This window comes from Mobula hypostoma, chromosome 1 (genome assembly GCF_963921235.1).
Source record: "Mobula hypostoma chromosome 1, sMobHyp1.1, whole genome shotgun sequence".
NCBI lineage: Eukaryota > Metazoa > Chordata > Chondrichthyes > Myliobatiformes > Myliobatidae > Mobula > Mobula hypostoma.
The window spans coordinates 54,889,268-54,915,732 of NC_086097.1; the positions used below are offsets into that span (position 1 = coordinate 54,889,268).

Below are 26,465 nucleotides of genomic sequence, written 5' to 3' on the forward strand. Positions count from 1 at the left end.
ACCCTGAACTGTTTGAAGTGATGGACAGGCGATACCCCAGCAGGGGGATAAAAAGGGACAGGTTCGCTAAGACAGGCACACACGCCACCCGAGGTAACGAGACCCTGGAAGCGGTGCGCCTCTCACGAGTGGGTGAGAAGTACCAGACAACGACCAGGGTGGAAAGGTACGATCAGCGGGAACCCGGTGTGTGTCCGCCCTTGCCTGGGTGCCGCGTTCACTGCAGAGGATCGACCGCATCTGGAGGAGGGGTCACAGTCGGTGACCTCAGGTGACATCACCAAGGACCCGCCCAAAAGTTGCTTATGAGCAATCTCGCCGGTCTGTGAGTGAAGCAGTGTTCTGAATGATCAGTTGTTCCTGTTCTATCTCTCTCTTCCCCCACGTTGTCCATCGCCATGGCAACGATTACTGCGAACTGAACTGGACTGAACTTTGAGTCATTTTGAAATTTGGTCATTTACCCCTAGACAACGATAGAGCTTGATTGATGCTGTTATCTTAATCCTGTGCACATGTGTGTTTATCATCGCTGAACTGTTGCATTTATTATCCTTTCGATTACTGTGTTGCTTGTTTCTTTAATAAAACTTTCTTAGTTCTAGTACTCCAGACTCCAACTGAGTGATCCATTTCTGCTGGTTTGGCAACCCAGTTACGGGGTACGTAACAACATACATACACAATAAATTAACCTTTAGGGAATCCTGCACAAGAACACCCAATTCCCTTTGCACCTAAGATTTTTGAATATTCTCTCCATTTAGAAAATAGTTTACACTTTTATTTCTTCCTCCAAAGTGCATGACTGTACACTTCCCGACACTGTATACTATCTGCCACTTCTTTGTGCACTCTCCTGTTCTGTCCAAGTACTTTCGTAGCCTCTCTGCTTCCTCAACAATATATATCTCTCTACCGTTCTTCACATCATTTGCAAACTTTGCTACAAAACCATTAATTCCATCATCCAAATTATTGACAGAAAACATAAAAAGAAACACTCCTAACACAGACCCTTGTGGAATATCACTAGTCACTGGCAGCTAGCCAGAAAAGGCTCCTTTTATTCCCATTCTTTGCCTCCTGCCACTCAGCCAATCTTCTATCCATGTTGGTATCTGTCAGGTATTACCACAAGCTCTTAAACTGTTAACCAGCCTCATGTGTGACACCTTATCAGAGGCTTTCTGTAAATTCAAGTACACAACATTGACCAATTCTCCTTTGTCTACCCTACTTGTTATTTCTTTAAAAATTCCAACAGATTTGTCAGGGAAGACAATCTCTTGAGCAAATCATACCGATTTCAGCCTATTTTATCATGTGCCTCCAAGTACCCCGAAACCACAATCTTAACAATCAACTCTAACATCTTTCCAACCACTAATTTCCTTTCTTCTGCATCTTTCCCTTCTTGAAGAGTAGAGTAGCATTTACAATTTTCCAGTCCTCTGGAACCAAGCCAGAATCTATTGATTCTTGAAAGATCATTACAAATGCCTCCATGATCTCTTCAGCCACCTCTTTCAGGACCCTGGGGTGTACACCATCTGGTCCAGGTGACTTACCTATCTTCAGACCTTTCAGTTTCCCAAGCACCTTTTCCCTAATAATAGCAACTTAACTCGTTTCTTTCCTCAGACACTCTTGCACTTCTGGTGGCATACTGCTAGTGTCTTCCACATTGAGGACTGATGCAAAATACTTATTTAGTTCATCCACCATTTACTTGTCCACCATTGCTACCTCTCCAGCATTGTTTTCCAGCAGTCCAATATCTACTTTATCCTTTCTTTTACATTTCATATAGCTGAAGAAACCTTTGGTACCCTTTTTAATATTATTGGCTAGCTTACCTTCATATTCCATGTTTTCCCTCTTTATGACTTTTTAGTTGCCTTTTGAGGATTTTTAAAAGCTGACCAAATTTCTAACTTCCCACTGATTTTTGCTCTATTATAATCTCTTTCCTTGGCTTTGACCTCCCTTGTCAGCCAAAGTTGTGACATCCTGCCTTTAGAATACTTCTTTTTGTGATATGTCTATCCTGCAACCTCCAAATTGCTCCCAGAAACTCCAGCTCTGCCATCAGCCCTGCTAGTGTTCCCTTTCAATCAACTATGGCCAGCTCCTTGCTCATGTCTCTGTAATTCCCTTTGCTCCATTTTAATACTGATATATCTGACTTTAGCTTCTTCCTTTCAAATTGCAGGGGGAGTTCTATCATATTATGATCTTTGCCTCCTAAGGGTTCATTTACCACACTCTCTCTAATTAATTCTGGTTCACTACACAACACCCAATCTGGAATAGCTGACCCAACCATGAGGTGGGCTCAACTACGAGCTGCTCTGAAAAGCCATCTTGTAGGCTTTCTACAAAATCCCCATCTTGGTATCCAGCACCAACCTAATTTTCCCCAATCTACCTGTATATTGAAATCCCCATGACTATCATAACATTGCCCTTTTGACATGCATTTTTTATCTCCCATTGCAATTTGCAGCCGATATATTTGCTGCTGTATGGAGGTCTGCATATAACTCCCATCAAGGTCTTTTTACTCTTGCAATTTCTTAGCTCTACCCACAATGATTCTACACCTTCTGATTATATATCACCTCTGTCCAAGGATTTGATTTTATTCTTTACCAACAGAGCCACGCCGCCCCCCTGCCTAACTGCCTGTCCTTTCAATTTAATGTGTATCCTTGAATGTTAAGCTCGCAGCTATAATCCCCTTTCAACCATGAATCAGTGATGCTCATAACATCATACATGCCAATCTCCAAGTCTGGTACAAGTTCATTCCATATGCTGTGTGCATTCAAATATGATACCTTCAGTCCTGTATTCATCAGCCTTTTTGATTTTGTCTTCTTTTATGTTACAGCTCATCTTGTTGACTGCAATTTTGCCCTGTCACCAGCAGGTCCTTGCTAGCAGTCTCACTACACAGTACTTCTGCTCACATACCAACTGTCCCATCTTCAGCCCTATCACTCTGGTTCCCACCCCCTGCCCTATTAGCTTAAACCCTCCCAAACAACTCTAGCAAATCTGCCCATGAGAATGTTGGTCCCCTTCAGTTTCAGGTGCAACTTATCCCTATTGTACTGGCCATACCTTCTCCAGAAGATATCCCAATAATCCAGAAATTCCATCCCCCTGCCCCCTGCACCAGTTCATCAGCTATGCATTTATCTGCTGTTCTTACCCTCACTGGCATATGGCACAGGCAGCAACCCAGAGATTTACTATCCCGGAGGTCCTGCTTTTTAGCATTCTACCTAGCTCCCTAAATTCTCTCTTCAGGACCACCTCACCTTTCCTATCTAAGACATTGGTACCAAAATGCACCGAGACTTCTGGATTCTCACACTACCCGTTTAGAAGGCTGTGGACTCAATCCAAGGCACCCCTAGCACTTGGGAGGCAACATACCAAACGGGTGTCTCTATCAAGTTCACAGAATCTCATCTCTGTTCCTTTTACTCCTTTCACTACTGTAGTCCTCTCTTCTCTTCCGAGCCACAGCACCAGACTCTGTGCCAGAGACCCGGTCACAGTGGCTCCAGCCTGGTAGGCCATCTCTCCTAACAGAATTCAATACAGTGTACTTATTATTGAGGGGAATATCTACAGGGGTACTCTGCACTGGCTGCCCATTTCCTTTCCCTCTCCTGACAGTCTCCCAGGTACCGGCCTCCTGCAACCTTGGGGTGACTACCTCCCTGTAGCTTCTATCCATCACCTCCTCAGTCGCCCTTATGAGCTAAAGTTCACTGAGTTGCAACTCCAGTTTTTTTAAAAACGCATTCTCAGAGGAGCTGCAGTTTGGCACATCTTGGAGGCTAGAGATCTCCCAGAATTCCCCACATCTTGAACAAAGAACAAAATGCAGCCCCAGGGGCCATTTTCATTGCAATAACCATACACTAACAGATGAGGAATGAAGAATAAAAAAAAACCTGCCAGATACTTCCCTCACCAAAGCCACTATAACACTGACACAATGGCCACTCTGTTTGCCCCTGCCTTATTTTTATTCGCCGTTGCACATGAATCCCATTCATTGATTGGCCAGTTCAAACTCTGAAAGCAATTGTGAAGTGCTGATTTTTTAATCTTCAATTGCAAACTTTCCATCAGGCAGAAAATATAAAAGCCTGAAAATGCATACCAGCAGGTTTCAACCCTGCTGTTGTAAGACTATTGAACAGGTCCACAATACAGTGAGGTAGACTCAACCTGGCATTTTAGTCTGTAATGATCTTGCAGTTTATTGTCTACCTGCACTGCACTTGCTCTGTCACTGTTGCACTTTATTCTTCATTCTGTTGCTGCTCACCTTGTATGTCAATGCACTGTGCAATGATTTGATCTGACCAACAGTATGCAAGACAAGCTTTTCAGTCTACCCCAGTACATGTAATGATAATAAATCAATTCCAATTATTTTTTGAAGCAGCGGCATCTTACAAATCTATCAGCAGTGCTTGTTCAGCTTGGTTTTCAGGTTATTATAATTATTTATCAGTTTACACTTTTACTTGCACTCATTTGAACAGAAATTCCTTAATTCAGATCTTATCCTGGACGCTGTTTCTTTGTTCTGTGATTTTTGGACTGCTGAAACCTCTGTAATCAGTATAAACCCTTCTAGCTGTTATACCATTTAATGAATACAATCGCAATTTTACATCTAATTTTTTTTTAAGTTGGCTATGTAAAAAGTTGTCTGTTTCTCTCTATAAAAATGCGGTTCTTGCCAGTATTTTCTGTTTTATTTCTTGGGCTGCATTGCTGTTACGACGCCCTGCAGTCATAATGGGTGTGGTACAATACAGAGAGAAAAGGCCCTCGGTTAATTTGGCTGGTTTGGGACTTTTGGCATGGACAAGTTGGGGGCAAAGGGCCCGTTTCCGAATTGTGTAACCCACTCCAAGTAGACTACTGAAACTACTCGGCTCTCGCTATTCCAGTCATCTGGTTTTTGTGCAACTATTCCACATGACCATTCACCTACACTGCAGTTGATTTACAATTTACCTACCAACCAAATGCAAATATTGCTCTTTTGTCATTTCCAGCTCCGTCGCCCAAAGCTGGTCACATCAAAATTTCATCCGCCTATCAAAATAAGGGGATGTCTGAACGGTTCTGCAACTCCACCCTGATCATGTGAAGGGCGAGGCTATGCGATGACTGTTCTGAGGGCGTCACTGAAGTTTTAAAGGCTCCAGTAAGTGGATTTGTGATTAAATTACAGGTAGGACTTGGGCCAGGTTTTCGAACAGTTTTTAAAAAAAAATCCCACTGATCGTGCGGTGCGTGTCTTCGAGTCGAGGTGAATGGGTTTCGGGTTGGTGTTTTTGGGAACGATTTATGAGCGTTTTGCCGTCCTTCCGTTACTTTAACGTGATCGAACGGCTGGAATCAACAGCCCAGGCCGGTTGGCTGAGTCCAGCTCCGCGATTTCTCTTTCTAAACTCGGAGCCCCCATCCCCTCGCCAGCACTGATTCGTTCGTTGCTCCTTTCTTTCTGTAGGTTTCCTCTCCGACTGCATCAACAAAATCATGGTAAGAAATTACAAATCTTTATATTCCTATTATAATGGAAGTGGTCTTTCTCTAACACGGAAGCTATCAATTTAATATCGTTTCTCTCCTGCGGAACACAAGCCAGTAGTTTCACAAAAGTTTGGTTGTCAATTGCGCTGGCCCCCTTCTACTGCACTCCCAGCACATAGCTCCCACGCCACCTCCATCTCCCCCATCTGGTCCAATCCCTTTACCGCCCCGGCACATTGCTTGCTCCCTCCCTCCAGATCGCATCTCCTCCCACATCCCGTGTCACTTCTTCACCAATTATACTTACATCATTGAAGTAAATGTCCTCAATGTGCTTTGGTTGTCGAACTGGTGTGGATTTAAAAAAATATCTTAATACAGTATATTGTAAAATAGTGCAATTGTGATTGTAGATAGCTGTAGTTTCTGCTACTATAGAAACTTTATATGCTAGTTTACATAGTTCTACTTTTTCTTTGTGGTTGAAAAGAACCTGGTGTAATGTAGAGTTACACGTATTTATGGATTCACTTTTACACACCCATAATAAGTATATGATCCTTCCCACAATCCAGAAATGTTGAAGACTTGCAAAAAACATGATCACGAGCTTTGCCTAACTAAATCTTTTTGGACGCAAACTAAAGTTCTCTACTTAATAATATAATTAAAATTGCTGCCTCTCTCTCACACACACCTGCATTATTTCTCTTGTGTATAATGTATGTTTAGATGTAATTTGTATTCTGTGTGTTGTCTGTACCCATGTACCTGTGATGTTGCTGCAAACAAGTTTTTCACTGTATCTGTACATGAGGTCATGTTAATGCTGGAAGATGAAATAAGGGAAAACGAAGAGGAAACTTCTTCACTGAGGGTGGTGAGAGTGTGGAACAAGCTGCCTGTGGTAGTGGTGCATGCTCGCTTGATTGCAACTCTCAAGAGAAGTTTGCACAAGTCCATGGATGGGAGGTCGACAGAGAGCGATGGTCCAGATTTGTGTTGATGGGACGAGGCAGATCAGCACGGGCTAGATGGGCCAAAGGGTCTGTTCCTGTGCTGTAGTGCTTCATAATTCTGTGACATGATAATAAATTCAGCTTGACTTGTCTGGAAATTTCTCAGCTAAAACTTTGATGTATGAACCAATGAATGAATGAACAATAGTTATTAAATTCCAGTATGACACATGTAACTTCTCCCCTTCCAATCACCATCTAGAGGCAGATGACTTAAATAATTTCCTTCTAAAAGCTAGTATTTAATATTTAGTTATTCCTTGCTTGCAATAATTCATTTGAACATAATCTCTTTTGCTTTACAGGATGAATTATCTGTGAGTATGAAACTATTTTTGACATCAGAATTTTTATTAATACTTTTCAAATACCCGCATATTTATTGAGATATAGAGCCGTGTCGCCCAGTTAACCCTAGCCTAATCATGGCATGATTTACAATGACTAATTAACCTAGTAACCGGTACATTTTTGGACTGTGGGAAGAAACCGGAACGTCTGGAGAAAACCTACGTATTCCACAGGAAGGATATATATATGGACTCCTAACAAATGATGTCAGAATTGAATTCCTTTGCCCTGACCTCTAGTAATGTCACGCTAACCTCTATGCTAATGTGGCAACCCTATTCAACAATCCTGTTGTTTAGATTCTGTCGGGGCTTAAAGTCCCATAAAATATCATTCTATGCTGATGATTTACTTTTATATATTTCTAATCCCCAAAAATCCATCCCGGCTGTTTTGGAGCTATTAGCACAATTTGGTCTTTTTTCAGGTTATAAATTAAATCTTACTAAGAGTGAACTCTTTCGATTAATAAACAACTTCCCTTATATTATAAATTTCCATTTAAATTGATTAATAATTATTTTTCATATCTTGGGATTAAAATTACTTGTAAATACAAAGATTTATTTAAGACTAACTTTTTACCATTAATAGACCATATTATTCAACTTTCATCTAAATGGTTTCCTTTATATTTAACTTTGATTGGTCATATTAATGCAGTTAAGATGATTTTTTTTTGCCAAAATTTTTATATATATTCCAGGCATTACCAATCTTTGTTCCAAAATCTTTTTTTGACAAAGTCGACTCTAAAATTTCTTCATTTATTTGGCAGAATAAAAACCCGAGACTGGGTAAAATACATTTACAGAAAGCTAAGAGAGATGGAGGCTTAGCATTACCTAACTTCAGATTTTATTATTGGGCAATTAATATTCGACATATGAAATTCTGGTTACTTGACCAGGATATACTATCCATTCCTAAATGGGTAGCATTGGAATTACAATCTGTTCAGGGTTTTACACTTGGCTCTATTTTAGGTTCCTCTCTTCCTTTTGATTTGAAACGCCTCAAACAGGTGTCTAACCCGATAGTTAAATATACCTTACGTACTTGGTTTCAATTTAGAAAATTTTTTGATCTTAATCAATTTGGGTTAGCGATTCCTATTTTAGGTAACATATTTTTTCGTCCCTCTTTTACGGATCGTGCTTTTCAAATTTGGAAGACTAAGGGTATTTCACGGTTTTTGGATTTATTTTTAGATGGTTCCCTTATGTCTTTTGAACAATTATCTAATAAATATAACTTATCAAGAATACATTTTTTAGATATCTACAAGTTAGAAATTTCCTAAGTACTATACTTTCTTCCTTTCCAATGCTTCCTCCTACATACATTTTAGATACTATAATTAACCTTAATCCATGTCAGAAAGGTGCATCGGCTATGATTTATAATATTATTATGAAACTTAGGAAAGCTCCATTTGATAAGATTAGGGTAGATTGGGAACAGGAATTGGGGTTTATCATTTCCGTGGATGACTGGGGGCAGATTTTACAATTAGTCAATACTTCCTCTATCTGTGCTAAACATTCCCTAATTCAATTTAAAGTTGTTCATAGAGCACATATGTCCAAAGATAAGTTAGCGCGCTTTTATGCTCATATTAATCCTTTTTGTGATAGATGTCCGGGGCAGATAGCCTCCTTAACTCATATGTTTTGGTCTTGCCCTACTCTGGAAACTTTTTGGAGAGACATTTTTAATATTATCTCCAAGGTATTGAATATAGATATCTCTCCTCACCCTATTACTGCTATCTTTGGACTACCTAAAATTTCCAGTAATCTTTCCCCTTCAGCCCATAGAATGATTGCATTTCTTACTTTAATGGCGAAAAGATGTATCTTACAACATTGGAAAGAGCTTAATGCTCCAACTACCTTTTTTTGGTTTTCTCAGACGATATTATGCTTGAATTTGGAGAAAATTAGAAGCAATCTTTATGACTCCTCATTTAAATTTGAACAGACTTGGAGATCTTTTATTCAATATTTTCATTTAATGTAATATATACCCTTCTTGTTTTTTTTTACTGTTTTTAATGGAGGTCGGGATTGAGGACGTGATTTTAAGTTTTTTAACTCTGTTTGGTTTCAAGTTAGCCCATTGCTTTGCTTTGCTTTTAGTTAGTTGCACGGTGGGTTTTTTTTTGGGGGGGGGTTTCCTTTTCTCTATTGATATATATATAAAAATTAGTATACTATTATGTTACCTTGGTATGTTATATTTAAATTACATTGTAGTATTTTTTTGTATTAATATCTTCTGTAATTTTATTATATTCTAACAGTGTATTAGTGTCTATATGGCTTACCTTTTTGTATACTTATTCAATAAAAAGATTTAAAAAGAAAGAAAGATTCTGTTCTAGCAGGGTTATAATCAAATATTATTAATCATTGGTTTGATTTCCTTCTTCAATTTATGTGCCCATCCATTCATGCTTCACAGTTTAGAGGCTACATTTTAAATATTGCTTTGTTTCCACTGTCCTCCAGCCTAAACTCAATACCGTATATTGCCAGGTTATAGTCTGTGGATCAAATGCTAATTGTATAAGGTGTTGAAAATGTTCTACTAGGTAAAAATGGGAATATTAATTTAATAAGTAGCATTAGCCATCGGCGAATACACAGAGATGGGGATGAAATCACCAAAAGATGAGAGTGCAAACCAGAACAAGTAGTAAGCCAGATATTATAACATTCTCCAAGTGGTCTATATACAATTTAGCTTCAGTCAAAAGATTTTATTGTGAAGTTTATAGTGATTTTTTAAAGTCAAATTCTGGTTTGATTACCTGAGGTTGCAGGGTCTTAATATACTGTTGTTCTTTTGTGCTGCTTTTATGCATTATTTCAATTAAATTAGAAACAAGCTGTTTCACTTATCAATGAACACATTTTATTCTTCAGTGTTTGGAATAGATGGGCCATAACATTTTCCATACCTATATGTACATCCTCTCTTTATTCTTAAGGATACTTTTTATATCTCTAACTCTGGTAATCTTTCACACGTAGAGCTTGTTTTCTCTTTTGGGTTACTCAAAGGTTCCCTGATAATTACTAGCAGCTTTTCTCTTTCTCTTTCCCTCATATTGCCTTTGAAAGGTCCATAGCTCTTTATTTTCCCAATCCAACATGTACTTTGGTCTAAGTTGAATTTGTTAGCCTATTTATTGTCCAAGTTAAATGACTTGGCTCCCTGTGGAACAATCTGAAGTCTGTGCGATGTGCTCTGAAAGCATATTGTGCAGTGCCTGTAGAAGAATTGGGATCACTGGCATACTGAATGTCATGAAATTCGTTGTTAACGATTATTAGCTAAGTCCCTTTTTGACTGTAATTTCATGCCTTTACTTTCAAATGTGAATTTTGATTAACTATTACTGCTAACCATACTTATTAGCCCTATCAAGATCTTATTTTTATATTTTGTCGATCTTTATTTTCTTATATTTATTTTATATATTAAAAATATCATTTTAGTTGGAAGATGCACTGGGTCCTGATCCTTCAAGTGCTGCCAAATTGAATGCAGGTGCCACAGATCCACAACCAGCACAACCAGGGCAGCCAGGACCTTGGCCACAGCCGGGACCTTGGCCTGGGCAGCCGGGACAGCCGGGACCTTGGCCTGGGCAGCCGGGACAGCCGGGACCTTGGCCTGGGCAGCCGGGACAGCCGGGACCTTGGCCTGGGCAGCCGGGACAGCCGGGACCTTGGCCTGGGCAGCCGGGACAGCCGGGACCTTGGCCTGGGCAGCCGGGACAGCCGGGACCTTGGCCGGGGCAGCCGGGACAGCCTGGACAGCCGGGACCTTGGCCGGGGCAGCCAGGACAGGCGGGACCTTGGCCGGGACAGCCGGGACCTGCTGCTGGACCATTGGTAAGTGTTGATCTTGTTTGAAATTAATACATAATACATGCATGTTCAATGATTTCCAGGCCTTATTTTAGGTGTCAACCCTGTAACTGAACTAAGATTGCATATCTTAAAGGTTTGAAGATTTTGCACTGTTGTAACATTGTGTTGTAAATAGATCAAATTTTGTTCCATGCTATGGTTATTTTCAGACATACATTACAATAAACACTTGGCCTTTACAAAAGAAACCACAGATCATCAAAGATATAAGTAGTTGGTTCTCTGATATTAAGTAAATCAAAGAGCAGTGAAGTAAATGAAAATTGAAAATTAAAAATAAACTGCAAATGCTGGAATTTTGAACTGTAAGCTAAAAAATGGTGTAGGCAATGTTGACAAAGGCTCCCAAAGTGTAAAGATTGTTTCTCTTTCCAGCTACTGAGTGTCTCCAGCATTTTATATTTTACTTTCAGATAAGGTAAAGTTAGGAAAGGTAGCAAGATGGAAAACCTCTATTTTGTGAATATCTTAAATGGAGATGGAGAGGTAGAAAGGATAATTCCAAAATGGAATTCAATATCAAACGCAACAATTTTAGGCTACATCCACACTAGACCGGATAATTTTGAAAACGCTGGTTTCGAGTAAAAACGACAGGTGTCCACACTAGGCGTTTTTCAAAATATCTCTGTCCACATTAAAACGGATATTTGGGTGAATCTACTCCTACCGGGCATGCGCAGATGCATCTACAGAAAACAAGCGAAGGGGAAACGGTATAATATTTACGTTTCTGCGGTAGCGTTGTGCTATTTCCATTGGTCAAAAACTAGAGTACCAACAATAACAGCGAAAGAAAGTTTTCAACACTGTCTTTGAGGAATACAAAGAAAACCTCCACTGGAAAACTCAGACCGGACTTACTTGTTTAGACAGACAATGAAGTCGAGCTGTTTCTGCGAGTTACAAATGACTACAAAGTCAGCAAAGCAGTGGAGAACGTGGAGATGTTTTTAACTCCAAACAAGCTATTAACGTAGACAATAAAGTAAACAATACACGCATGTAGCCGTCCTCTACCCGAGATCAACAAGAGAGTGGAATCTTCTGCCGCCAGACCTGCGCAGTATTTCTGACATTAATATTTTTAAAGATAGACTCAATCAAATCAATTTAGGGGATCTAGTCAAAAAAAGCTCACTTTACAATTTAACTCTCACGCCGTTCACACCGACTGCGCATTATAACAGTTGTCCAGCAGTGCTTGCGCAGTACCAAGCAGAAGCAGAAAAAGCATTGTTGTTGTGGTGTTGTCATGACAGCGTTTTTAAGTATCTCCGTTTACCCCGTCCACACTACAATGCGCAACAATCGTTTTCAAATTTACACACTCTGGAGAGTGTTTTAGAAAACCTCCGTTTTCGGGGGATGAAAACGCCATTTCAGTGTGGATGGAGGGTCAAAACGAAGAGAAAAATCTTCGTTTTCAAAATTATCCTGCATAGTGTGGACGTAACCTTAGTTAACTTGTTTAACTGCTCATATAGACATAGACATACTTTATTGATCCCGAGGGAAATTGAGTTTCGTTACAGCAGCACCAACTAAGAATAGAGCATAAATATAGCAATACAAAAACCACAAACAATCAAACAACAATATGTAAACTATGCCAGATGGAAATAAGTCCAGGACCAGCCTATTGGCTCAGGGCGTCTGACCCTCCACGGGAGGAGCTGCAAAGTTCGATGGCCACAGGCAGGAACAACCTCCCATGACGCCCAGTGTTGTATCTCGGTGGAATATGGCCAGAGTCCAACAGCAAAAAGTTCAATATCCGGGCTACAAACACGTTCCTCGATCGTAATATGAGCAGGATTGCACCATCCGCTCTTAACCAGAACAGCAAGCCCCCCAACTCCTTTACGCTTACCGCTCTCAGTGCACTTCCAGTCAGCCCGAACTGTCTGGAAGCCCTCCATGGAAAAGTTTTGGTCGTGCATTAGAATTCCGCTATAAAATTATCTAGTTGTAATATTAAAGGTTCATTTATTATTGAAGCATATCCCTATATGACTTCAAAATTTGTCTTCTCCAGATAGCCACAAAATAAAGAACATGAAATTAATTCAGAGAGAAACATCAAACCCCCCCCACTGTACAAAAAAGGAACAGCGTTACGATCGTCAACCACCCCCCCCCACCCAAAATGGAACAGGAACATCGACCGCCCAAAAAGCAACCCCTCCCCCACATAAAGCTAGCAGAACATCAAATCCCCAAACACACTCTCCTCGCACAACAAAACAGAAAAGGAATGAGCGATTTTATAAAAAAACGTAAGTCTGAAGAAGTCCACAGTCCATAAACGCAATCGTCCAATCTGTAAACGTAGAATCAGGATGCCACAGTGAGCCACACAGCAAAAGGCCACTCACAGACTCCTTCACTGGCAATGATCAGAAGGCAGGCAGTTGGCATGAAACTCACGCTCATCCTCTGCATTTGCCTCGATGTTTCAATCGGCCTCGACGCTTTAATTGGCAATTAATGGACCCTTTAAATGGCAAAAAGGAGCTGAGCGTTGCTCGCACCCCGATTTGAAGTCTCTTTGCATTGAGGCCAAGCATGTGCTTGCATCCCGGAATCTTCTTGGAGACAGTAAGGCACTGGATCACCCAACCGATCTCCAAACAGTAAATCACAGGCACTAAGAGTTCCAGAAACACATTTAAGGTGAAAAATGGAGGAAAAGAAGCAAAAAAGATATTTTTGTTTGCTATCTAAAAGATGTTGACCTAGAGAGTGTTGTACACTGGTGCCAGCTTGACCGTGGTGTTAACCAGCATCATCTTGATCGGTAGAACATTAACTCAGGATTTCTTCATCCGTGGATATGGCTAAGTACTTAAAACACCTTCCTTTTGATTTCAGGTTCTGCAAGAGCTCTGACCTTCATTTCACATCTTTACTTGTCTCTGTTTTCTCTCTTCCTCTTTTCTAACTGCCCATTTGTTCTTTTAACTAGATGGTTCTGTAAACATTGGTGCCACCCTGAGCACATCCCATCAGAAGTATTCTCTTTGCCCTCTACTTCCCTCCACATAAACCAAACTTGTTTTTGATTTTGTAGTCATGAGAGAAGAGTCTCTGATCTGAACTTGCTAAGTGTTTTCAGCATTTTTGGTTTTCAGATTTTTGGCATCCACAGTTTTTGATTTTTCATTTACATATGAAAATGGAAGGGCATCACAGCATAGTCAGAAAGGGAGCTTATATAAGCAAAATTTGAATAGGTGAATGCATTCAAATTAGAGAAAATTTGTAGATTTGGAGTCTCTACTAGTTCACCGATGTGAAGAAAATAGAAAAAGTTGTAGATTCTGGAAATCAGAAACAAAAACAAAGCAGAAATGATCAGAAACACTCAAAAGGTGAGGCAGTATCTTCTCAAACAGTTCCTGCTCATAATCTAACTTCTGTAGAGCGACAGGAATCTGTAAATTTTGCTGATGGTATAAAGTTAATAATTTTGAAAAAGTATTAATGGATTGTGGACTTGTAAAGTTTAAACAAATGTTAGCCTAAAGTTTGAAACATAGAAAGCCTACAGCACAATACAGGCCCTTTGGCTCACAAAGCTGTGCCAAACATGTACTTTAGAAATTACCTAGGGTTACCCATAGCCCTCTGTTTTTCTAAGCTCCATGACCCTATCCAGGAGTCTCTTAAAAGACCCTATCGTATTTGCTACGATCTTATTGATTAAATGGGGATAAGTTCAGGCTCAAATAAAAACAAATTCCCCTAAAACACAAGTGGAGTTAGATAAAAATCATAAGCAAATTTAATTTTAGGTTTACGATAGTCCAAAGAGGATGGCCCAACAATCCTCTACAGATTTGCCATGTGCTGCTCTATCACCTCACTTCACACTGCCCTTTTATCCCCAGGCTCACACTGGCCGTCTCCAAGTAAGGAAACGGAGGAACCAGATTTTATTTGGTATTTATATCTCAGGGTTCAACAACTTTCTCTCTGCAGTAACTAGGTGTTAAGCAAGTATCCCTTTCAACACATGCAAAATGCTGGAGGAACTCAGCAGGCCAGGTAGCATCTATGGAAAAGAGTAAACAGTTGACGTTTCAGGCCGAGTATGCCCTTCATCAGGATCCCCTTTGACAGTCTTGAAATATCCCCTTGTCAGCCAGTGATCTGGGCGAAGGCTTTGCCAGTTATAAAAGCAAAATGATTTTATAAAAACATTTTTCAATATTCAGTGACATTTAAAATCTATTGAAATTGAAGTGATTTTTTTTGAAAAGTCATTTTGTTGAAGTCTAAAACACTGATATTTCTGACGTTTTCAATTATTTAAAAAAGTTACTGTAAGCTTTGGTTTTTTGGAAGTAGACAGGATCTGGAGATTTGTCCAGGGACAGGATTTGAAAGTGATTCTCCAGCTTGCTACAGGGGGAGGACAGCAAGAGATGCTCGTCACTGGAATGTTCACCCCAGCCAGACTTGATGGGTAGAAGAATGATTTGGTGCTTTAAAGAAATTCTGAGCCAGTGTGGTCATGTCCACACAGGGTTCTGGGTCCTGTCAAACAATAGGACTGAAGAGTTTGTTCAATTGGTAGCATGCAAGATTGGACCCATAAGCCACTTGAGAGCCCATAAATAGATCACAGAACGAAGACCATCATCCTCGACCTCGAGGGATAGCCACGACTACGAGCACGCTATTTGAACCAGGAAGTAATTAACATTAGTTAATAATTGAAATTTAGGTCAAATTGCATACAGGAAAATAAATGCAAAGGGAAAAAAAAGGACAAATAGAATTTACACTTTTTAATCGAAAAGCATTTTTATCTCCAGCTACAGCTAAGATCTGACTGAATAAATTCCACAATTAGAGTTGGTTTTCAGTTTCAGAATGATTTTTGACTGTAATTAAGACTTATGTTGCCTCTTAAATATTTGTTTACAATGAAATGAGTAAGATTTTTTTCGACCTGGTTGGTATATATTACACAAATACAACAATCAGGCATCTTACTATGCATGTTAGGACAGTCTCTCTCAGGCTTACAGCCTTGCAAACCTGGTGTTTTGCCTACCATAGGGAAAAGGCAATTTAGTATGTTTCTCATCACTATTCTAGTAAAATCTATCATTATGAATGAAAAATATACATGTGGATCCACTCAGGATGAAAATAATGGACTAGAACATGCTCTTAACTGGGAAAACTGTTGACAAACAGTAACGTGATCAATGGCATGTTTCTGAGCTTCCACTCTATAGCAACGTAGTCAGAATAATGCTGGAGGTGGATGTTAGTGGAACAGTCGTGCCTTGCTCTTGTTCTCCTGACCTGGAACATTTAATGATTAAGTGCAAACCTTTCTACTTACGGAGGAAGTTTTGTGCCATGATCCTGACTGTAGCTTACATACTGCCAAAAGAAGATGCCAAGCAGGCACTTGTATATTGAGTGCCATGATTAACAAATGAGAAATGGCCTACCCTGACACCTTTCGCACTATTGCTAAGGACTTAAATCAGGCTAACTTGAAAAAAAATCTCCGCTCATCACATCACCTGCAGCACTAGAGGACCCAACACACTCGATCACCGCTACACTACCATAAAGAAGACCTACTGTTCCATCCTTTGACTGCATTTCAGGAAATCTGACTATCTGGCTGCCCTCCTACCTGCACTTAGGTAGACACTAAGGAGCAGGATGCCAGAGTCAGGACAGCAAAATGGTGCTCATGGGGGGACTGCTTCAAGTCGGTGGACTGGACCATGTTTGTGAACTCACAGAGGACCTGAATGAATACACCACTATTGTCATGACCTTTTAAAAGACACTGATAGATGAGTGTGTCTCCAGAAAGTCATTTAGTCTTCTTCAACCAGAAATTCTGGATGTACCAAGAGATTCAACATTGCTGGAAGCTAGATCAGTGGAATTCAAGATTGGTGATCCAGGAAAATATAAGCAGTCCAGCTATGACCTCTGGAAAGTCACCTCACATGCAAAGTGGCAATTCCAGACTAACTGACGACAGTTGACCAAATTCAAGGTGGTGACAAATTGGCATATGGGGGGAAACTGAAAATCTAACTGAATGGTGCCACAGAAACAACCTCTCACTCAATGTCAACAAAACTAAACAGCTGATTATTGACTATAGGAAGAAGAAGGTGTAGGTCCATAAGCCAGTCCTCATAAGGGGATCGGAGGTAGAGAGAGTCGGTAACTTTAAATTCCTTGGTGTTACCATATCAGAGGATCTGTCCTGAACCAGCACATAAGTATATCACAAAAACACACAACAGCATCTCTACTTTCTTAGACTTTGTGTAGATTTGGCACATCACCTAAAACTTTGACAAACTTCTATAGATGCACAGTGGAGAGTATCCTAACTGGTATCATCATGGCCTGGTATAGAAACACCAATGTCCAGGGATGAGAAAGTTTTCAGAAAGTGGTGGACACAGCCCAATATATACAGACAAAACTCCCTGCCATTGTGCACATTTACATGGAGTGCTACCATAAGAAAGCAGCATCCATCATCTAGGACCCCCTCCCCACCATCCAGGCCATGCTCTCTTCTCGCTACTACCATCAGGCATGAGATACAGGAGCCTTGGGTCACACACCAGTAGGTTCAGAAACAGTCTTTACTCTACAACCATCATGCTCCTGAACTGGTATGGATAACTTCACTCATCACAACTCTGAATTGATGACACAACCTACAGACTAACTATCAAGGATGCTACAACTCGTATTCTCAGTATTATTTACTGCACCGTTTGTTTCCTCTCACACTTTGGCTGTTTGTGTCTTTGGTTATGTATAGATTTTTTATAAATTTATTGCAATTCTTTCTATTCCTATAAATACCTGCAAGAAAATGAATCTCAAGGTAGGTTATGGTAATATATTTGTACTTTCATTAAAAAAATACTTTGACTGGCCCCTTGCTCCATCCTTGACCTTACTAAGAGATAAGAGGTGTTATGTAAGTTACTGAGCAAAAGGACGAGATACATTTTATATGTCGCCTCTCAGCTTTATGCCAGTCATACCTGGCAAATCTAGCAAAGTTTTTAAATAACAGCAATTAAATGTTTTTCTAAATTATTTTGATTTTAGATATTTTTGAGTGTATCATATTTTTGGACTTTGTTAATTCTTTGACTGGAGACATTGGGAAACAACTGCGAGACCTAGATGAGAGCACTGTGTGTGGAAGGCCTTCAGCTGATACGTGGTTGGGGCCTTACTTTCCATTGCTTGTATCCTAGTCATTACCTATGGACTGCTCCACTGAAATGACTGAAGAAGCAACACTGCTAAGTTTGCAGAACTAAAAGTAATGCAACGCTGGGACTAGCATTTGCAGCGACTAACTTCGAGCAGGATCGATCAACGTTTTTAAGGAGTGGGATTATTTTCATTAAGTTTCCTGTGGCTTAGAAGTATAAAATTTAAATGAGAAGCCAATTTGAGAAAGCTTTAAAAATCGTTTATTTTTCCCTTCCTAAACCTTTGCTGAAGTATAAATGAGGTCATTTTAGCATCTTGAAACTACTTATCATTCAGAATTATTTCACTGGAGGTGTGTATATCTTTTACTTCATATTCTTAGATTTTATTTTTACTTGGCACTTACAGACACTACCTTTTGAAATTCCTACTCAAGGAGGTTGGATTCCAATGAAATTGCTGACAGTTGAGGGAACTATCAATATGAATATTGACAAGTAAGTTTTGGTGTTTTACCATGTTTCAAAACGTATTTAATATATGACATGATGTTTTCAACTTCTGTATGGATATTGATCAGTTGTTTGCTGTTCATTGGGACAAACACCACTATATGCACCTCGCTCAAACATGTGGCTCATCCCATTTCTACAGTATTTCTCAGCCTCTGAAACTGGTAGAAGGCCTTGACAGAGTGGGTGTGGAGAGGATGTTTCCTGTGGCGGGAGAGTCTAAGACCAGAGGATGCAGCCTCAGAGTAGAGGGGCATCCTTTTAGAACAGAGATGAGATGGAATTTCTTCAGCCAGAGAGTGGCAAATCTGTGGAATTTTTTGCCACAGGCGGCTGTGGAGGCCAGGTCTTTATGCGTGTTTAAGGCAGAGGTTGATGGATTCTTGATTGGTCTGGGCATGAAGGGATACAGGGAGAAGGCAGGAGATTGGGGCTGAGAGGAAAATTGGATCAGCGAAGATGAAATGGAGGAGCAGACTTGATGGGTCAAATGGCCGTATTCTGCTCCAGTCTCTTATGCTGTTACATACTTGATGAGATTAACTCTGCCACATGTCACCAACAGAGAACAATTCAACCTTTGTGTGTTTCCTTACTGTTTGGTCGAATGGTTAGTCCAATTAATCTCTTTCACACCCTGAAAGTAATGGGAAGCTGTTATCTTCATTTTGATAGTAATGTCTAGAAGCCAATGCATTGCTACTTCTCTTCCTTCTGCTACCTCCAATGCCAGATGCACCTCTCAAATGCATTGACTGGTCCCTTCACTTCTCGTTCAGATCAGTGAATTAAGTATATGGGAAATAACACAAACGAGGCCATGATTGTACTGCATGGTAGGACGTGCTCGAGGGGCTGAGTGGTCCATGCTTGCTCCTGTGTTGGGGTCCACTACAAATCCAATGAAGCTACCACCCACTTCATTAACATCTGCACAAAGGGAAAGCTTTTCTTGTGTTTAAAATGAGTTGTAATTTTGAAGAAGCTGGCTTATTTCTGGCCCTTACATTTAGCTGTGCTTCTTCTTTAAAATTCTTTTCAAAGATCCAACTTCAAAGTCGTCTACAGTAACTTTCTGATCAGTTCTCTTCACTGCTGAGAACTTGCAGCTCATTCATCTCCCATTGTTCTATGATTCACTGTTGCTATGTCATTTCACCTACTGCAAGGAATGGTGGTATCTGAGTGCGAGTGACTAAAAAGAGTGATACTGAGTTCTGGCCCAGAGAAATGAGAGAGAATTCACCTACCAGAAACTCAAATATAACATAAAAGACATAAAAATTAGGAGCAAGATAGGCAATCCAGTTCTTTTAATATTGGCTTACTGTTCATCATGAGTAATTTTCTACCCCAGTGCCATTTTCTGCATTAAACCCTAACCTTTGACTCCTTTAAATATTTTGCAATCTATTTACATCTGATTTGAATGAATTCAATAACTGAGCAGTCCTCCAAGGCAGAGAATTTTCTAGATTCATCACTTCGGAGTGAAACGGTTTCTCCTCCTTCTCAGGCTTTGATTAGTCATAGTCATAGTTGTAGTCATACTTTATTAATCCCGGGGGAAATTGGTTTTCGTTACAGTTGCTCCATAAATAATAAATAGTAATAAAACCCTAAATAGTTAAATAGTAATATGTAAATTATGCCAGGAAATAAGTCGAGGACCAGCCTATTGGCTCAGAGAGTCTGACCCTCCAAGGGAGGAGTTGTAAAGTTTGATGGCCGCAGGCAGGAATGACTTCCTATGACGCTCTGTGTTGCATCTCGGTGGAATGAGTCTCTGGCTGAATGTACTCCTGTACCCAACCAGTACATGTAGTGGATGGGAGACATTGACCAAGATGGCATGCAACTTAGATAGCATCCTCTTTTCAGACACCACTGTGAGAGAGTACAGTTCCATCCCCACAACATCACTGGCCTTACGAATGAGTTTGTTGATTCTGTTGATGTCTGCTACCCTCAGCCTGCTGCCCCAGCACACAACAGCAAACATGATAGCACTGGCCACCACAGACTCGTAGAACATCCTCAGCATCGTCCGGCAGATGTTAAAGGACCTCAGTCTCAGGAAATAGAGACGGCTCTGACCCTTCTTGTAGACAGCCTCAGTGTTCTTTGACCAGTCCAGTTTATTGTCAATTCGTATCCCCAGGTATTTGTAATCCTCCATCATGTCCACCCTGACCCCCTGGATGGAAACATCGACTACTTATTTTGAGTTTATGACCCTAGTTTGAGACACCTTGAATGGGAGAAACACCATGAGCCTCCATACTGTGCCTTGTCAAAATCTCTATAATTATCAAAGAAGACAAGTTCCATCTATGCCTACTTCTACAGTGGGTTTGCAGAAAGGGAAGCTACGAGCTTAGAAAAAGGGAGTATTTCCTTCTTGGAACATGACATTCAATGTAGGTTAGAGCCTTGTGCCTCTGTGCTCCTTCCTACTAGTGAATTAGTGGAGATGTTCGGCTGAGCCATTTCGTGTAGGTGTTCGGCTGAGCCATTTCGTGTAGGAAGAGCAGAAATGGAACAGGTTCATGATGTTCTCTCTTCCCAGAACAGTAACCAAGAAATCCAGCTTTGTCTAACTTTTGTTTCTTATAATACCCAATAAGGGTTAGGTCAACAATGGTGGTTGAAATTTATGCAGCACAACTACAGGGCCAGTACATGGAACGTGTGGGTTGTCTTCTGCAGAAAGATAGGACTGGCCAAGCTTGTCTTCCATGGAGTTTAAAAGACTGAGAGGAGTTTGATTCCTGAGGGATCTTGGCACGATAGATATTTATACAAGGAGTCAGTTCCTTGTAGGAAAATGTAGAATGAAGCATCCCTGGTTGAAAGGGATCACTCATTTAAGACAGAAAAGAAGGGATTTTTTGCCCCTTAGGGGGTCATCAATGTTCTTCCTCAAAAGACTGTGAAAGAAGTCTGAATGACATTAAGGCAGACTCTTGATTAGCAGCAGTTGAAAGGTTAGCAGGAGTAGAGTTATACAGCACAGGAGCAGGCCATTCAGTTGACTGTCTCTCTACTGACAATTATGCCAATCTATTGTAATTCCGCATGCCTGCAATAATTCAGAATCTGAATCAGGTTTAATGTCACTGGCATATGTATTGAGATATGTTGTTTTGCAGCAGCAGTACAATGCAGTACATAATTAAGAAGCTATAAATTGCAATAAGAAATGTATATTAAAATTTTAATTAAGTAGTGCAGAAAGAGAGCAAAATAAAAGGAAAAAAAAGCGAGGTAGTATAACTGGGTTCATTGCCCATTCAGAAAGTTGTGGGAAAGAGAATGGGTGTGTCTTCAGGCTCCTGTATCTCCTCCTTGATGGCAGAAATGAGAAGAGAGTGTGCCGTGAGTGATAAGGGTCCTTCATGATGGATGCCGCCTTTTTGAGGCGTTATCTTTTGAAGATGGCCTTGATGCTGGGGAAGCTAGTGGCCGTGATGAAGCTGGCTGAGCTTGTAACTTTCTGCAGCTTTTTCTGATCCTTGCAGTTTCCCTTCCATACCAGACAGTAATGCAACTAGTTAAAATGCTCTCCGCGATGCATCTGTGAAAGTTGCTACAGTCTCTGGTGACATACTAAGTCTCCTCAAACTCTTAATGAAATATAGCAGTTGTCGTGCCTTCTTTGTAATTCCATCAATACATTGGGCCCAGGATAGATCGGCAGAGATGTTGACACCCAGGAACTTGAAACTGCTGACTCTTTCCACTGCTGATCCCTCAAGGAGTACTGGTGTGTGTTCTCTTGAATTCCCCCCTCTGAAGTCCACAATCAATTCCATGGTCTTACTGACTTTGTATGCAAGGTAGTTGTTGGAACACCACACAACTAACCTCACTCCTCTTCACTGTCTAAAATTCTCCCAACAATAGTTGTCATTGGCAAATTTATAGAAGCTGTTTGAGCTGTGTGTTTTTGCACAGTGATGGTTGTTATCGAGAGCAGAGTAGTGGGCTTAGCGCGCATCCTTGAAGCTTGCCCATGTTGATGGTCAGTTATTTCCGATCCGCACTGACTGTTCTCCTGATGAGGAAGTCAAGGATCCATTTACAGAGGGAGAAACGGAGGTCCAGGCTTTGGAGCTTGTTGATTAGTACTGACAGTATGATGGTGTTAAACACTGACCTGTAACCAATAAACGGCAGCCTGATGTGGGTATTACTGCTGTCCAGGTGGTCCAAGGCCGAGTGGAGAGCCAGTGAGATTGCATCTGCTGTAGACCTGTTGCAATAGACAAAACTGTACTGAATCCAGGTCCTTGCTTAGGCAGGAATTGATTCTGGTCATCACCAACCTCTCAAATTTCTTCATCTCAGTAGATATTCACCACTGGACAATAGTCGTTGAGGCAGCTCACCCTGTTCTGCTTGGGCCCTGTTATAATTGTTGCCCTTTTGAAACAGCTGGGAACCTCTGACTGCAGCAGTGAGAGGTTGAAGATGTGCTTGAAGACTCGGGCCAGTTGGTTGGCACAGGTTTTCAGTGCCCCACAAGCTACACCATCAGGTTCTGACACCTTGTGAGGGTTCACCCTCTTGAAAGATGTTCTGACATTGGCCTCCGAGACAGGGATCACAGGGTCAACAGATGCCGCAGGGATTCACACAGGTGTACTTGTATTCTCCCTTCCAAAGCATGCATGAAGGGCATTGAGCTCATCTGGGAGTGAAGCATCACAGCCATTCATGATGTTAGGTTTCGCCATGGAGAAAGTAATGGCCTGTAAACCCTGCCAGAGGCTGACGTGCATCCAATTCCATCTCTAACTTCAATTGGAATTCTTAAAATAGCCCTCCCAAGGTGTTCCTGGACTTGTTGCATTGTTGTGGACCACCAGTCTTAAATGCCACTGATCTAGCATTCAGCAGACTACGTATCTTCTGGTTCATCCATGGCTTTTAGTTTGGGTATGTCTGGTATGTTTTCAAAGGCACACACTCATCCACAGAGGTGTTGATGAAGTCAGTGACAATTGTGGCATACTCATTCAGATTCAAAGATGAATCCCTGAGTGTTGTCCAGTCCACCAACTCAGAGCAGTCCTGTCAGCACTCCTCGCCTCCCCTGACCATGCCTCCTTGGTCCTCACCATTGGTGCTGCAGTCTTTGGTCTCTGCCTGGTCACCAGGAGTAGCAGTACAGCCAGGTTATCAGATTTTCCACAGTGCAGTCGTAGGAGGCACAGTAAGTGTTCTTGATGGTGGTATAGCAGTGGTCAAGTGTGTGTTGGCACCTGTGGTTCCACAGGTGATATGTTGGTGGTTGGCTGTCTGAGACTTTTTCTGGTTGAGATGCCAGGAATGATGGGGAAAAACATCGGGGTGCGCCGTTTCGTGACCGCTGATCATGGTGATCAGCTCCTCCAGTTCCTTGGCCGGGGTGGAATGTACACCGCTACCAGGATGATGGCAGAAAACTCCCTCGGCAGATAGAATGGACACGTTCCAGGTCGTGTAAGCAGGAATGAGACAGAACTGCCAAGTTTGTGCAACACAATGAATTAATCATGAAGCATACTCTCCCTCCTCTACCTGTAAAAGCTCAGCATTTCTGTCTCTGTGGTGGATGGCAAAGTCCTTGGACTGCAGTGCTGTGTTCAAAATGGTGGGGGCGAGCCATGTTTCTAACACAGAAGTCCCTCATGTCCTTCAGGTGTTCCAATCTTGTTCTGAGGTCTCCAGAGACTGTACATTTGCAAGCAGAATAGTGCAGAGTGGGGGTTCGGGAGTTCTGCATTACAATTGTACTTGCTTTCCTCTCTTCCCTTTTCTTAAAGGGGAACTGCACTCGTAACCTGATTTTGCTGTCCGGGGTCCGCCTATTTTAAGGATGAATAATTGCTTACTGAAGTACATAGTGCACAGTGTTGCTTACTGTGGATTTCAGCTGCAGTCATCCTAAACGGGAATATTTGATGATTCCCTTTCGAGCTGCGTGCAAAGCATTATCGCTGCCATTTTGTAATAATATTCCTTGCTCATTCGAGTACCTGTCCAGATGCTTCTTAAATATTATTATTGTTCCTGCCGCTACCATTTCCTCTGGCAGTTCTTTCCAGAAAATAACTACTCTCTGTGTAAAGAACATTTATGGAGATATTCAACACCTCCCTTATGCAGTCTGAGGTTCCTATCTCTTCAAAAAGGCATCCATTGTACAGGTACCCAAGAACAGCATGGGGATCTATCCCAATGACTTCTGTCTAGTAGTGATTACAATAACTGAAATGAAGTGCTTTGAGAGATTGACTATGATGGAAATTAGTTCCTGTATCTCAGAGATGATCTGGATCCACGTCAATTTGCCTATCCCCACAACAGGTCAAGAGCAGATGTGATCTCTTTGCTCGTCACTCTGCTCTGGTTCATCCAGATAACTGGAATGTAGTATTTCAAGAATAGCTACTTCTAGTCAACCATTCCATTCTTGAAACAACTGCCACAAGCATGATTACTAGAGTTTAGCAACACTATGACCACTTTGATCCACCGGGAGGAGCACAGCAGGTCAGATGACATCCATGGAGATAACATCTTCGTTTTCGTGTGCCTCCTCAGCCGATGATGGCAAGCATGCTGTACGCCTTCAGGACGGCCTCTGTTTTCAGAGAAATGTGTACTTCTACGCCATGGTCTCTCTGCTCAACAACTTTCCTCAGTGCTCTGCTATTTCCTGTAAATGCCCTGGCCTGGTTTAAATTTCCAAATGCATCACCTTGTCCAAGTTAAATTCCATCTGCCATTTTGCCCACTTTCCTGGTTGACATAATTGCACTGTAACCTTGGACAACCTTCTTCACTGTCTACTGTATCACCAATTTTGTTGTCACATGCAAACTTGGTAATCCTGCTATTTACACTCTCATTCAAATCATTAACACATAAGGCAGACAACAATGGACTCAGCACCAATCCCTGTGGCATGTAAATGGTCACTGACCTCCAATCTGGAAAAACAGCTCCCTCCAACCACCTTCTGCCTCTTACCACCAAGCCAGTTTTGGATCCAGTTTTGCTAACCTGCCCTGGATTCTAACCTCTGGGTCAGCCTTGCACAGGGTCTGAGATGCAGAGTGAAGATAACAATCAGCAGGCTTGAGAGACTGAAGGAGTTACTCATTCTTTTTCTTCTTCTACTGGGGCATAGGCTGCCAGCTTCCACTTTCACAACACAACTTCATACGTCTTCTAGAAGAAGATTCCTCTTGTCCCAGAGATGAGGTCTTTGGAGCTTCTGCTGGGTGTTTCTGTAGCTCTGGGTTTTATGGGATGGGGTTGCAAGCACCCTCCTTTCACAGTTGGTTTTGGGACTGTCCATGGCAGAGGTGCCTGCTCCTAATTTATGCTAGTAGGCGTGACTGTTACACAGCTCCAGTAAGCAGTGTTATCTGAGTTAGACTGTAAGACCATAAGACTAAGGGGCAGAATTAGGACATTTACCCCATGGAGCCCTGGTCCCAACATATCAATGTGGTTATAAAGAAGGCAAGACAGCGGCTATACTTCATTAGGAGTTGAAGAGATTTGGCATGTCAACAAATACACTCAAAAACTTCTATAGGTGTACCGTGGAGAGCATTCTGACAGGCTGCATCACTGTCTGGTATGGGGGGGGGGGTGCAGGGCTGGATTTAGTGGAGTCGGGGCCTTCATGGGCCCCTGCCGACACCATAAGATGCTGCTGTACCAAGCAAAAAAAAAGCAAGAACAAGAGCAAAGGTCGTACTGGTCTAAATATCAAAGCTGTGGACCAAGATATTGGTTTAGTACAGTACGTAGGCTATAAACTT

The 26,465-nt window shown here is 41.3% G+C and overlaps 1 protein-coding gene across 1 annotated transcript in view; it reads left to right on the forward strand.

The window, feature by feature from the left end:
• Positions 1-5,382: 5,382 nt before the first annotated feature.
• The window catches only part of lgals3b (lectin, galactoside binding soluble 3b), a 36,281-nt gene continuing 15,198 nt past the window's right edge, over positions 5,383-26,465 (forward strand). The window contains exons 1-3 of the mRNA XM_063049216.1: positions 5,383-5,586; positions 10,454-10,852; positions 18,539-18,627. Of these exons, the coding sequence (XP_062905286.1) occupies positions 5,584-5,586; positions 10,454-10,852; positions 18,539-18,627 (491 nt within the window). The 5' untranslated portion in view covers positions 5,383-5,583. The remainder of the gene's footprint in view (positions 5,587-10,453; positions 10,853-18,538; positions 18,628-26,465) is intronic.